Source organism: Rhinatrema bivittatum, chromosome 19 (genome assembly GCF_901001135.1).
Source record: "Rhinatrema bivittatum chromosome 19, aRhiBiv1.1, whole genome shotgun sequence".
In the NCBI taxonomy this organism is placed as follows: domain Eukaryota; kingdom Metazoa; phylum Chordata; class Amphibia; order Gymnophiona; family Rhinatrematidae; genus Rhinatrema; species Rhinatrema bivittatum.
This window is the reverse complement of record NC_042633.1, coordinates 33843470-33859039: the sequence shown is the minus strand read 5'-3', so window position 1 is coordinate 33859039 and position 15570 is coordinate 33843470. Positions and strand designations below refer to the sequence as shown.

Below are 15570 nucleotides of genomic sequence, written 5' to 3'. Positions count from 1 at the left end.
CTACAAACACAACGCATGTGTTAGCGGAAGTCCCACAATCTCAGGGGAATATCTGCTCTCTCCCACCATACAGCTGATGTATCCCAAACTATTTTTTTTGAATCCTCAAATTTGGAGATTTTGTACCGTTCTGCCTATACAATTAGGGGACCAATTACCTCCATAAATTAGTTTGGTGGGAAATTAAGCCCACAGAATTGGAAGCTACAAAGGATTACAGAATCTATTTGCCAATCACAAATATCAAGGTTTATTGAGAATTACTTTTGATTTTAGGGGCTTTTATGCTTTACCCTCTATTTGCTCAGAAAATAACACAGGACAAATAATTAAAGTTGTTATACATTAAGAACCAGATAAGTTTTGCCTGTACCCTCCCTATTAAGAACATCTTTAGATTAAGAGCAAACCATATACTTCATGAAATTGTCCATATTCAAACCAGGGCATCATTTTCATGAAATTTCCCCTAATATTATAGTGCTCTGGCTGAATGGACACCAAGGTTTGTCTCCCACTGGCTAGGAAAGCACACTTCTGAATGTTTCACAACTGGTTTGATGGTTTCAAATGCTAAAGTACTTACTCTGTCTCGCATTCTGTTTCGCCCTCTGCCGCCTCCAAATGGCATGTTGCCAGAAAACCTTCCCATTCCCTGCATGCCCATCATGCCATAGTCAGGGACCAGGGCTTGGGAGAAGAGCGAGGGCAGCCTGTTGGGGCCGGGCCCACCCATGCCCCGCCCGCCCATATAGTTCAGCTCATTCCAACGTGCCGACAGTCGCTCTGAACTTGAAGTTGGCATGAAGTGGTCGTTGCGGTTGAAAGAGTTTCCACGACCCCGATCTCGGGACCAAGTCTGGCCCCTCCCTCTATTGGGGTTGTAGCTGTCACGTCCTCGGATGCGGGACTGATCCCTGCGGTTGCCGGAAGAGTTGTCAAAGCGGCTTCCAAAGGAATCATTACGATCAGTTCCAGCCTCACTGTAATCGTAGCCGGATCTGTACAGATCACGGTCATTCAGTGAAGACCTTGAGTCGTAGGACTCGAAAGACTCAAACCTGAAAGAGCTGCATAGCAAGCAAGGAATCCAATCAGTAGCTAATAGGCACAGAGACATGCTCCGCCAAACCATTATTTCTACAGAGAACGTTACATTCAGATTTGGGTTAGCAAAAGAACCCTACACGCAAGGTGCGAACCATAAACCAAGAGGGGGGGGGGCCGTGCTGAGCAACTCTTCATATCACCAACTTCACTCTGTATACACATCATCGTTAGCAGAAAAGGTACAATTAGCAAGACTTACCTCTTTCTCCCTTGCCTAGAACCGTATGCTACACTGTATTGTGTGGGTATGCTATGTGATTTGTAATATATGTTTGAATGAACGAGATGTGTGTGATATGTGTGTCTGCTCAAATAGCATAAGGAAGCACTCTGTGTCTTTCTGTATGATCATTTTGACCTAGTAAGGTCAAATGTTTATGAGGGCAAACGCAACACACCCTTGGCAGATTTAATGAATTTTTAAACTTAGTCCCCAGCAACAGATAGCCTGATACTTCTGCAAGGCAGAGATGCTTATTTACACCAACTTGTTGGGGAATTAAAGCAAAATACATTTTGTACAGCTTTCTCAGTCAGCATCTGTAAAGTCTGAAACAAATACGCATTCTATAATTTCAAAGGCACAAGTATGGCTAGCTGATTTCATTTTTTTTTTTTTTTTTTTTTTTTAAGTGCTACTGGATGTGGCTTAACTTTTTGCTCTCTTTAGTGATGGCCTGTGTGCAATGTTGCAAGCAGAGCTCTTAAAATAAATGCTGCTCTCATTACCTCTCCGGCTGCTCCGTTCCTTCCTTTGACAGCATGTCCAGGCGTTGGTTTATCTTAGCGATTATGGAATCGGGATTCTCGCTGGTGGTAGTCTCTGTCCCAGGGGGAACCAGCATACTAGCGCTCATTGCATTGGTCATAGTCATATCTTCAATTTTTGGAGCCTCCCAAGTGGCAGCAGGTGTACCATAGTTGTAAGTGACGGCTGGTGTAGTCTCAGTGGTCTGGGTGTTGTAATAGTCATAGCCTTCATACCCTTGGAAGAAAAAAGTTAAAAAAAATAAAAAAAAACCCAAAGCATGCAAATGGGAAAAAAAGTCTTGTTTAGATCTGCTCACATTACAAATTTTTAACTATAATCTTTAATACTTTTACTGTAGTGACATTTATCACCACAGGCTACATTCTCTCCCGACTTGCTTTCAGGAAACAAAAAAGTCAGGGCCAGATCCACCTGATAGATTAAACAGCGCTAGATTGAGAAGAGAATCTACTATGCTCCATGATATAAAAATGAAACAAAAACCCCCAAACACTTTTCTACTCTCAAATGATGATCTCTGCTATTGACCTTTTAGAGTTAACTATCTTTCACCCTTCCTCTTTTTCTTGGTGTGCTCTTCTCACTCCTGAGCAATGCCTGCTCTGGTTTTACTATCCTTACATTGTAAGGAAAATAGGAAACAAATTGCTTCCTGTTGTGCCCTGGTGGCTCGTTTGTGTGTCTGCTCCTCTCGAGAAAGGCAGATAGCTCTGGGGCACAAGCTGGAGAGGCGATTGAACCTGCCGCAGCTTTCCTGGCGGACGCAAGCTCGGATCTAATGCATACCTCGGCCGTGGTGGCCAGAATACAGCTATGGTTGCGAAACTGGAGGAACCGCTGAACTGCCCTTTCCTGGGGAGGATGCTGCCCCGGAATTGCTCCACTCTGGGGTGCTGCCGGATAAGGTCATGCCTGACATTTCTCAGACTGGGATGGGCCGAGCTTGGAGAAGTTTTGAGAATCCAGTCCTCCCTGGGCTTCCTCTCAGTGCCGACATAGGCAGGATTCCAGATCAGACTGTGCGGTCCTAATATGGCAGACCGCGCAAAGTGTCGTCTAAGCTTCTTTGCTGCCAGGGCCATAACCTCTGTAGCTTGTGCGTTTAGCCGGTTAATGCCTCTCGAGTGCCCACAGACTCGCCTCGGTGCGCGCAGATCAAAGCAGCCAGTTGTGCATCAAGTTGTGCGTGCGCTTATGCGTCCATCTATGCGCGTATTTACGTGCACCACGCGTACAGACGGCTGGAGGGGAAAAATGGGGCCGCACCAAATGGCGCGCAAGATGGAAGCACCTTGGATCGCCACGTGGATAGTCCACCGAGCCTGGTGGGGCCTAGCCCACTGGGAGGGGCCACTCAGTCCGCTCCCCTTGCCCAAACGGGAACGTTATCGGTACGGGTCGCCGAGCAAGGAGAATGGAGGAAAGACTTGCCGAAGCCCTTTCACGTCTCTGGTTCAGAGGAATTCTCTACTTACCTGGTCTCAGCGCTTACGGCCGAGAACAGAGACTGTCTCCAGCTGCGGGGGGAGAGGGCTTAGGCCTTCACTGCCGCGCTCAGCTTCTGCATCTGCTGCCTTTCAGCTGCTTCAGCAGCAAAGTCCACACCGGAAGCCGGCTACCGGACCAAGGCACACCTCTGAGGGATCGACTGGGGGAGGGACCCTTAGGTATCACTGCAGGAGAGCAGGGCACGATCTTCTTTTGAATTTACATAAGAACATAAGAAATTGCCATGCTGGGTCAGACCAAGGGTCCATCAAGCCCAGCATCCTGTTTCCAACAGAGGCCAAACCAGGCCATAAGAACCTGGCAATTACCCAAACACTAAGAAGATCCCATGCTACTGATGCAATTAATAGCAGTGACTATTCCCTAAGTAAACTTGATTAATAGCAGTTAATGGACTTCTCTTCCAAGAACTTATCCAAACCTTTTTTGAACCCAGCTACACTAACTGCACTAACCACATCCTCTGGCAACAAATTCCAGAGATTTATTGTGCGTTGAGTGAAAAAGAATTTTCTCCGATTAGTCTTAAATGTGCTACTTGCTAACTTCATGGAATGCCCCCTAGTCCTTCTATTATTCGAAAGTGTAAATAACCGAGTCACATCTACTCGTTCAAGACCTCTCATGATCTTAAAGACCTCTATGATATCCCCCCTCAGCCGTCTCTTCTCCAAGCTGAACAGAATTTGAAGGTAAAATTTCTCCTTTGGATTAGTGCTGCAATCCAGCTAGACACCGCTGCTGGTGTGGGGACAGCACACACATTTGCTAGGAGACAGAGAGATACTGAATGGCTGAGGTCACTGCAAGGGAATATGTAGGGTGACATGAGCTTTGAAACCTGACTTCCGTCTCCATCTGCTAGCAGGGGAACACATAACCCATTGGTCCTGAGTCCATCTGGCTACACGCTAGGAAAATGCCTTTAAACAATCATTTAGAACGCTGTTCCATAATACAAGAGCCATCACAGAGAAAGTGCACTCTCTAGTCACAAGACAAGCATACCTGACAGGGGGATGTCGAGTAAGCCTCTCTGCGATGATCTTAAACGAGATGGTTGGTACAATTTAAGCAGAAAATTAGACCATGGGCAGGTCCCAGAGTTAATCAATTTGAAAACAGTCATTCCTATTTTGTATTCCAATCATTTACATATAGGAAGCCAATGCAAACTCATAAGAGGAGGAGAGATGCTCATGGTGTTTCACTCCAGAGATGAGACTTGCCACAGCATTCAAAAGAAGTTGTAAAGGATGCAAAGAAACATCCGGAAGGCCTAAGGAAAGTCCATTACAACCTGGCATCACAGGCTTCTCAACTACAGGGGAACCGGAGACTCCCCTGGCCACCTCTTTCCCACCAAAGCAGAAAGGAAAATTAGTTTCTTACCTGATAATTTTCGTTCCTGTAGTACCACGGAGAAGTCCAGACTCCTGGGATGTACCAGAGCTTCACTTACTTGGGATGGGATCCGGAGTGGCCCGCTCGCAGTACACCTGCTCCGAATGCCCCAGTCTACAGATCTCCTCTGGGGAAATCTGATGACATTCCGCCCAGGAAGCAGCTTGAGATAGAGTGGAGTGAGCCCGAAGGCCCACAGGCAATGACCAACCGCTCAACAAGTAAGCAGAATTTATGGCCTCTTTCAACCAGCGAGTTATCGTAGTCTTAGAATCCATATTACCCCATCGAGGTGCACTCCAGAGCACAAAGAGATGATCTGAAACCCGGAACCCATTGGTAACTTCCAGGTAGCGCAGTAAAGCTCTAACATCCAACTTCTGCAAGTCTTTATAACTGGGGTCTGACCTCTCAAGATCAGAGAAAGCCGGAAGCTCCACCGACTGATTTAAATGGAAAGAAGACATCCCCTTGTTATTCACACCCTCATTTATTCATTTGTTAACTTGTTTTATTTGTTCAATGTAAAGCGCCATGCCTGGCGTTTGTTTGTGTTACACTGTAAACCGATGTGATATCCTGGATGAATGTCGGTATATAAGAATTTTAAATAAATAAATAAATAAATAAATAAAAATAAGAAAGAAGGGAACTGTATGCAGGGAAACTCCAGAATCTGAAATCCTCAAAAAGAGCTCCCTACACTACAAGGCTTGAATCTCCGACAATCGGCACGCAGAGGCAATCGCCACCAGAAATACCACCTTCAACGTGAGATCTTTCAAGGTTGCTCCACGCAAGGGTTCAAAAGGTGCCGCACACAAAGCTTGAAGAACCAAATTTCAATTCCAAGACGTACACGGTTCTCTCACCGGCGGTCACAAATGCTTCACTCCCCGCAAAAAATGAGAGACATCAGGAAGAGCCGCTAGGCCCACCCCTTGAATGTTACCACGTAAAGAACCAATCGCGGCCCACCTGCACTTGCAAGGAACTCCATGACAATCCCTTCGATAAACCATCCTGAAGGAAGCTCAAAATGTCGGATGCTCCCGCTTGGGTAGACAACATTCCTGGCGAGACACAAAGCATCAAAAACTTTCCAGACTCGGACTTAAGATAAAGATGTAGAGACCTTACGGGACCGCAACAACGTAGTTACCACAGCATCCGAATACCCCTGTGACTTCAAACGTTTCCTCTCAAAAGCCAAGCCACTAGACAAAAGTGTTAGACCTGGACAAAACAAACGGACCCTCATGGAGCAGGTCCGGTAACTCCTGAAACCTCAGAGGACCATCAATGGCCAAATTGACCAGATCCGCAAACCATGGGCGTCTCGGCCACTCGGGAGCTACTAGAATCACCTCCGCCAGATATAATTCTATTCTGCAAAGAGTTCGACCTATGAGCGGCCAAGGAGGAAACACAAAGCAGGACATCTACCGGCCAGGGGAGAAACAGAGCACCCACGCCCTCCACCCACGGTTCCCTGTGGCAGGCAAAGCAGCATGGCACCTTGGCGTTCTTGAGGTTGCCATCAGATTCACGCAGGGTGTTCCCCAATGGGCACAGATGAGTTGAAATGCTTCATCTGCGAGCTCCCATTCCCCGGGATCTAGATAACGTTGACTGAGAAAATCCGCGTGAACATTTTCTACCCCGGCAATGTGGGAGGCCGCTATGCTGAATAAGTTCCGTTCCACCCAAGTGATCAGTAAACGAGCTTCCAATGCTACTGGATGACCCTTCCTCCCTGACAGTTGATAAGCTACCATGGTCGCATTGTTGGAGAGAACTTGTACTGACTTGCCTCGGAGAATCGGAAGAAACGCTTGCAGAGCCAACCTCATCGCTCTGGTCTCCAGGCGATTGATGGACCACCGAGCCTCTTCTGAGGACCACCTGCCCTGCACCGACTTCCGCTGACAAACCGCCCCCCAGCCGTATAGGCTAGCATCTGTTGTGACCACTGTCCAACCCAGAATCACCAAAGGCACCCCCTGCCTTAAGTTGTCCGGGTTGAGTCACCAGTCTAGGCTGGAGCGAGCGCATTCCTACAGAGGCAACTGAATATGAAACTGCTCCGAGACCAGGTTCCAGCGGGAGAGCAACGCTGATTGCAAGGGCCGCATATGAGCGAAAGACCAAGGAACCAATTCCAGAGCCGAGGTCATAGATCCCAGCACCTCTAAGTAATCCCAAACTGCCAGGGAATGCTTGTTTAGAAAGGCCCGAACCTGACCTTGAAGCTTGACCATACGCTCTTCCGTTAGGGATACCGTGCCTTGACTAGTGTCAGAGCCCCCAAAAACTCCAAGGACTGGGAGGGAGCCAGTCGACTTCTGGACAGGTTGACCACCCAACCAAGGCTTCGTAGCAATTGCAGCACCCGATCGATAGCTTCTTGGCAACGTAATTCCGACTTTGCTCTGATCAGCCAATCGTCCAAGTATGGATGTACTAAATACCGCTCCTTGCGGAGCTGCGCCGCCACCACTAACAATCTTGGTGAATGTCCTGGGCGTAGTGGCTAGGCCGAACGGTAGTGCCTGGAACTGATAGTGGCGTCCCAAGACAGAAAACCTTAGAAAACATTCATGATCTTCTCGGATGCCGATGTGCAGATAGGCTTCGGTGAGATCCAAAGATGACAGAAATTCCCCCCGTCGCACCAATGCAATGACGGACCTTAGGGTTTCCATACGGAAGCGAGGAATCCGCAGGCATCTGTAGACCCGCTTGAGGTCTAGGATGGGGCGAAAGGTTACTTCCTTCTTGGGTTCCACGAAATAGATGGAGTACCGACCCTTTCAAAGCTCCGCTGACAGCACCAGCACGATGGCTCCGAGAGCGAGAAGTCGATGTAGAGTCTCTTGAACCGCTCTGCGCTTTGGTGCCTGACCGCAGGGAGAGACCAGGAATCACTGGTGGGGCATGCGTGCAAAATCTAATGCATAACCTTGTCTTATCACAGAAGGGACCCACTGATCTGATGTGATTTTGGCCCACACTTCGTAGAACAGAGTCAGTCTGCCGCCCACCACTGGGACCGAGGAATGAGCCAGCCGCCCATTATTGTGAGGTCTTTCCACCTGGTGCGCCCTGGCCGGGATCCAGGCCTACCGAAACGTCGCCCCAGAAAGGATGGAGTGTAGGACTGCTGCCTACTGGCGTTGTGACGAAAGGAAGAAACTGAGTCCCAAGAAGTCCGGGGTCTCTGACCTCCACGAAAACGAGACCTGGAGGGAAAAGCACCTCTCGACTTCGGCTTATCCTCCAACAGGCAATGTACCTTATTCTCGCCCAAAGACTGGATCAGGACCTCCAGTTCCTTGCCGAAGAACAGCTTACCTTTAAACGGCAGGGAGCCTAGTTGAGCCTTAGAAGAGACATCCACAGCCCAGTTGCATAACCACAAAAGACGTCGTGCAGACACTGCCGACACCATGGTCTTGGCTGACGTGCGAAGCAAATCGTAAAAAGCATCCGCACTGTAGGCACTGACCGCCTTGAGGGCTTCTTCCTGGGATAATGACTCGTTGGCAAGGAGCTGTTGCACCCAACGCAGACCTGCTCGCAACGAAACATTGCTACACATCGTCGCCCAGATTCCCAGGGCGGAGACTTCAAAAATCTTTCTAAGCTGAATTTCCAGCTTACAATCCTGCAGGTCCTTAAGGGCTGTTCCCCCCCGTGACCAGAATAGTGGTCTTCTTCGTGACCGCTGCCACAGCTGCATCTACCTTAGGAACCCTTAAGAGCTCCAAGGCCTCCTCGGGTTGGGGATAGAGCTTATCCATCGCCTTCGCTACCTTAAGGCCCAAGTCCGGCGTGCCCCACTCCTTAAAAAGTAAATCCGTGGCTGAAAAATGGAAGGGGGAAGGACGAAGGAGGCCCTCATAGACCCAACACCACAGGATACGAGGCTCCTAGGAGAGACTGAATTCCCAGCTCCCCCAAAATAGCAGGGATAAGGGGTCCCATTTCATCTCTACAAAAGATGGACCACCTTCGGATCATCCCCGTCCACCCCATGGACCCCACTCGGACTGCCTTGCCGTGGCTCGGCCTCCCCCTCTACCCCCCTCGGGGGCTGAGAGGGAAAGTCCCAGTCGTCTGGATCCTCCGAGTCTGAGGAAGAATCGGGGTCAGCCACCGGGGTTCCTAAGGGCTTAGGACGCTGGCCAGACGAGGAACCCCATCCTGAGAGGCCAGAGGCAGGGGCTGGGAGTCCAGGAGGGGAGGCCTTCTCGTACTCGCCTTGTGAGCCTTAAAAGCCTTATGCATGTGCAGGATAAAAATCGGAGGAAAATGAAGACTCCGATGAGGTATCATCTGTGTCCCCTGCAGAAGTATCCTCAGCATTAGTCCTGCCACTATCCATGGGTCTATCCCCCTCAAGGACTCCACGCTGAGGGGACAAACTCGGGGGAAGGTCGTCCTGCCTAGGCACTGCCTGTGCTGCAGAAATCACTGGCCCCAAAGGAGACAAGATGGCGCCCGCAACCGGGACCCGCTATCCCCAAGGGACCTAAAATGACGCCTGTTCCCGCGCTTCCCGGGAACGGGCCAGGAATCGCAGATGGCAGCTCCCCAACTGTACACATAACTGTCCGGACCCTGAGGACTACCCCCTTTGGAGGCGCAGAGGCACCCTCACTCCCGGAAACACAGTAGGCGCACAGGAGGTCCTGAGATAGGCGCACTCATGCCGCAGGCCAGACACACGGCCCAACGTGGCATGGGAGCCAAAGGAACAAAAAAACCCAATCACTAGCCCCCCCCCCCCGAAAATGCGGCAAAATGGAGCCAAAACACCCCCCCCTCCCCCGCGATCGGACAGGCCCCGGGATTCGAATTGCACCAAACAATAAAAAATACCTGTCCAGCAGCCTCGGGTCCTGAACCTACTGGGGGGAGTGAGCCAGGCTCCCCGGTGTCACCCCCAGTCGCTGAGTGTGTTGCCAAAAGGGTCCTCAACCCCCAACACCAACGGCCTCTGTAACCAGGGAGGATGGTCCCCTCAGGACCTCACAACCCCCTGGGAGGCGAGAGACCCTGACCTGCAGGAACACACTGCGGTCCATCTCCTTAAAGACTGTCCCTACACTTTTGATTTTAACTTTCTTTTTACCTAACTCTATCCGAACACGAGGCTAGGCCCTAACACAGACTGTAGGTTTTGCACCTCCTCCACCTGCTAGAGACAGAAGAATATTGTCAGACTGTAGGTGGCACCCTCCTAGATAAGGCGGAGTTTTGTTGGTAAACATATCTCCATCTGCTGGGGGGAGGGCAAAACCCAGGAGTCTGGACTGATCCAGGTACGTACAGGGAACCCTCATTTCATGTGGGGCAGAACAACCAGCTGTGCTGCTTACACACTGGCTCTCACAGCTGTGGCCCTGCTCTGACATCCTACAATTGTCTACAGGGCTAACCAGCAATGTCCCAGGCAAAAGGAAAAACTACCATTGAGACAGGAAATATCTGACAGAGGCCTCTGGCACCACCAATGGGAGTGGATCTGAGGAGGCCTAAAAATAGGCTCTGGACCAAACCCTGCTCCCAAGCAGAGCAGTCAGACAACTTGCCCTCTCCAGCCAGCTGCTTCTCTCAGTTACACTGCCTTTTACTCTCTGGAGTCTTTTCTGTAACCCAACTTTATCAAGGAGCCAGGAGGGAGCCAAAAGCTAAGCGAAAAAGGACAGGGGGTGTGGCGGGGAAAACCCAGAAGACCCACCCACACAAGGATCCCTTCCTGAGCTAGCAACACTGTTCCCAGCTCAACCAGGCCCCGAAGAAACCTGGAAGCAATTAAATGGGCTTGCTCAGCCCGGTATACAACTACAGAGTCTGACCCAAGAATTAATTTATAAACATTTGATATTCCGCCTTTTATATTCCTATTACAATAGTTTAACATGTTACAATAAACAGAACAGGAAGGAAGGACATATAGGAAAAGATTAGCAGTACAATTTAGGGTAGTAGTAGGAATATTAATAATGCGAGGCTATTAGATGAAATAGGTACTCTGGATAAATGAAGAAAAAGAAAATTGGTTCTTACTTGCTAATTTTCATTCCTGTACCACCACAGATCAGTCCAGACTCCTGGGTTTTGCCTCCCTCCCGCAGATGGAATCAGAGAAAGTTTAACTGATACTGCCACTTAAGATGAGGTGCCTCCTGTAGTCCCTCAGTATTAATCTATACTCAAGCCAGAAACATGAAGAATCAAGTAACTATGCCTACTCCCCTAAATTAACAGGGGGAAGAGGATAAGCATGACAAGCAACATCCAAACAACCTCACACCAAAAACCTGTGTGGGATCAACAAACCCTGTGCTTCTTCATAGACCATACAGCAAAAACAGACAGATGAGCAGACTCTCCCAATACCCTGTACGTACCCAGATAAGTCCAGACTCCTGGGATGTACCAAAGCTTCCCTAAGTAGGGTGGGACTGGGAGAGTTCCGCTCGCAGCACACTCGTGCCAAAATTTCCAGCCCCTGGGGACTGAACATCTAAGAGATAATGTCTGGCAAAAGTGTGCAATGACTTCCACATAGCTGCCCTACAGATCTCCTGAGGAGAGACTAACAGAAACTTTGCCCAAAAGGCTGCCTGAGAGTGAGTAGAATGCGCCCAGAGAGCTTCTGGAATTGGGCGACCCTGATATATATGCAGAATTAACCACCTCTTTCAAATACCTCGCAATAGTTGCTTTTGACGCCTTATGCCCTTTCTTGGGACCGCTCCACAACACAAAAAGGTGATCTGACATGCGGAAATTATTTGACCTCCAAGTATTTCAGCAAGGCTCGTTTGATGTCTAGGTGACACAAATCTCTAGTGTGCGTCGCTGCCGGATCTAAATTTGAGAAGGATGGGAGCCCCGCCGACTGATTAACATGTAAGGACACCACCTTGGGCAAGAAAGAAGGCTTGCCCGCAAGATAATCCCCTCATCCGAGATTCTCAAAAAGGGCTCCCTGCAGGAAAGAGCTTGACGTTTGGAAATTCTGAGCGCTGAACAGATAGCCACCAAAAAGACCCCTTTCAAAGTGAGATCTTTTATAGTCGCATGCCGCAGAGGCTTGAAGGGGGGGGGCGCATGGAGGCTCCGCAAGACCACATTAAAGATCCAAGCCAGGCACAGCTGTCGAACAGGAGGGTGCAGGTGCTTCACACCTCGAAGAACGGACAACATCCGGATCTGCCGAAAGCGATACGCCACGAACCTTGCCTCAAAAGCAAACTAGCACCACCACTTAAACCTTGAATGAATGGAAGAACAACCCATTTGCCAAACCATCCTGAAGGAAGGCCAAAATATGGTACACAGATGCTCTTCTGGGGTCCACCTTCTGGCCGGAACACCAGGAATAAAAAATGTTCCACACCCTCGTGCAGAATAGAGAGGTGGAAGACTTCCTACACTGCAAGAGTATAGCAATGACCGCTTCTGAATAAATTTTCATTCAGACACCACCTTTCAAAAGCCAAGCAGTTAGACAGAATCTATCTGCCTGATTGAAACAAACTAGTCCCTGACGCAGTAGGTTCAGTAGATGGGCGAGCCGAAGAGGACAGTCCACCGCTAGGTTGATCAAACCTGCAAACCATGGACGCCATGGCCACGCCAGTGCCACCAGAATCACTGATCCCGGATGAGCCTCTATTCTCCAGAGAATTTTGCCTACCAGAGGCCAGGCAGGAAACACAGCCGGACGTCCGTCGGGCAAGGCAGGACCAAGGAGTTTACTCCCTCTGGTCTTCTTTCTCTCCAACTGAAAGCTGAGCCTTGGCATTTCAGAAGGTCGCCATTAAGTCCACGCACAGGGTCCCCCACCGATGACAAAGAGGGACATCGCATCCTCAGACAGCTCCCACTCCCATGGATCCAGCTGCTGGTGATTTAGAAAATCCACTTGCACATTGTCTAAGCCCACTATGTGTGAGGCTGCCAGATGCTATTCTGCCCACTCCACCAGAAGCTGAGCCTTCTGACCCACGGAATTACTCTTGCTGTCTCCCTGGTGGTTGATATAGGCCACCGCTGTCGCGTTGTCCTCACCGACCAGCTCCTCACCAAGGGGAGAAACGCTAGCAGGGCCAGATGTACCGCCCTGGTCTCTAGCTGATTGATGGACCAGGAAGCTTCCTCCGGTGCCAAACGGCTTTGTACCAACTGATGATGACATACCGCTCACCAGCCAAAAAGACTGGCATCGGTAGTAACGACCGTCCAGATTGGAACATTGAAGTCCACACCACGATTTAACTTGTCCTGGTGGAGCCACTATGAGAGACTGGACCATACAGACTCTGGGAGAGGGAGAGGTAGCTGATAATGCTCAGACGTTGGGTACCAGCGAGACAGTAAGGCTGACTGCAGAGGCCTCACTGTGAGCAAAAGCCCAGGATACCAACTCCAAGGTAGAAGCCATCGACCCGAGCACTTGTAAATAATCCCAGACTCTGAAAACCCACTTGGTGGGTTTCCAGGTGTCATAGTGGATAACACATTGAAATCGTCGGTACAGTGTGCTGCGGCAGTCAAAAAAGCAAACAATGTTGGGAATTATTAGAAAGGGAATGGTGAATAAAACGGAAAATGTCATAATGCCTCTGTATCGCTCCATGGTGAGATCGCACCTTGAATACTGTGTACAATTCTGGTCGCCGCATCTCAAAAAAGATTTAATTGCGATGGAGAAGGTACAGAGAAGGGCTACCAAAATGATAAGGGGAATGGAACAACTCTCCTATGAGGAAAGACTAAGGAGGTTAGGACTTTTCAGCTTGGAGAAGAGACGACTGAGGGGGGATATGATAGAGGTGTTTAAAATCATGAGAGGTCTAGAACGGGTAGATGTGAATCGGTTATTTACTCTTTCGGATAGTAGAAAGACTAGGGGGCACTCCATGAAGTTAGCATGGGGCAAATTTAAAACTAATCGGAGAAAGTTCTTTTTTACTCAACGCACAATTAGACTCTGGAATTTGTTGCCAGAGGATGTGGTTAGTGCAGTTAATATAGCTGTGTTTAAAAAAGGATTGGATAAGTTCTTGGAGGAGAAGTTCATTACCTGCTATTAAGTTCACTTAGAGAATAGCCACTGCCATTAGCAATGGTTACATGGAATAGACAGTTTTTGGGTACTTGCCAGGTTCTTATGGCCTGGATTGGCCACTGTTGGAAACAGGATGCTGGGCTTGATGGACCCTTGGTCTGACCCAGTATGGCATTTTCTTATGTTCTTAACTCCCGAACCTGAGCCTGAAGCTTGGCAATGCGCTGCTCGGTAAGTAAGACTCTCTCCGTCCTCGTGTCGAAAAGTGTCCCCAGGAATTCCAGACTCTGGGAAGGAACCAGGTGACTCCTGGCTAAACTGACAACCCACCCTAGCGATCGGAGACGACGGAAGACCAAATCCACCACCATCCGGCACAGGGATTCCAACTTCACTCAAATCAACCATTTATTTATTTAATTTATATAGTTAATGATTTTGAATACTGTCATTCGATGGAACCATCACAACGGTTTACAACATGGTAAAAGAAATATACAATATATAAGATCCAGATAGTGATGAACTAGAACATCCTCCTTTCAGAGAGCCTCGGTGAAAGTCCTGGGTACCGTAGCTAGACTGAAGGGGAGCGTGCAGAATTGAAAATGATCACCCAGAATCATGAACCTCATATCATTGGTGATCCGATCCGATTCCGATGTGCAAATCCAGAGGCCAAAAACTCCCCTTTGTGGACTGCAACAAGCACGGAGCGTCTCCATTTGGAACCACGTTCACCTTCAGTGCCACGTTCACCTTCTTTAAGTCCAGGATTGGGCGGAATGTGCCTCCCCTTTTTTGGAACAATGAAGTAAATGGAGTAGTGTCCGGATCCTCGTTCATCTGGAGGGACGGGGACAATGGCTCCCAACTGACGCAGATGGCCAATGGTGGTCCTCACCGCGAGTTCCTTGCGTTGATACAAGCAGGGAGACACGAGAAATCGGTCTCTAAAGTATAACTGTGTCTTATCACACAAGTCCCACTGGTCCTACTTGATCTTGGTCCATTCCTCGTAAAAGAGAGATAGGCGTCCTATCTGTAGAACTGAAGAGTGGACCAATCTCGCCTCATTGAGAGGACTTGGCACCAATGCCTCCCTGGGAGGATCTGTCCCTGCTGGGTCGACAATCTCGAAAGGACCGAAACCAAGATGGATGTTGAGCAAAGACTTGTCTCGGAGCTGGACCTGAGGATCTGGCCCCGGGCCCTCGGAATTTTCGATTTCCCTTGAAGTAGAAACAAGAAGATGGGAATCTCTTGCCTCTTGGCCTGCCCTCAAGCAACTTATGGACCTTATTCTCTCCCAGAGACTTGATCATTTCCTCAAGATCCTTGCTGAAGAGTAATTTTCCCTTAAAAGGCAAAGATCCCAACTGCACCTTAGAGGAAACATCAGCCGACTAATTTCTCAACCAGGAGGAGCAGAGCAGACACCACCGACATCATAGTCCGAGAAGAGGTCCTGAAAGGGTCATATAAGGCATCAGTGCTGTACGCCATGACGGCCTCCAGCCGTTCCACCTGGAGGGCCTCAGAAAAAGACTTCTCGCCTTGCAGCTGCTGAACCTAGCAAATACCAGCTCGCAGCATGAAACTGCCACACTTGGCAGCCCGAGCACGGATACCTCAAAGATCTTCTTGAGGTGTACCTCCAATTTTGTTTATCCTAAAGATCCTTTAA

General features: G+C 49.1%; 1 protein-coding gene across 1 annotated transcript in view; it reads right to left on the bottom strand.

Moving 5' to 3' along the window:
• AKAP8 (A-kinase anchoring protein 8) overlaps window positions 1-15570 on the bottom strand; it is an 84607-nt gene that overhangs the window by 54611 nt on the left and 14426 nt on the right. Inside the window, exons 4-5 of the mRNA XM_029584264.1 lie at window positions 1840-2095; window positions 587-1070 (exon numbers count right to left, since the gene is read on the bottom strand). Coding sequence (XP_029440124.1) covers window positions 587-1070; window positions 1840-2095 — 740 coding nt within the window. The remainder of the gene's footprint in view (window positions 1-586; window positions 1071-1839; window positions 2096-15570) is intronic.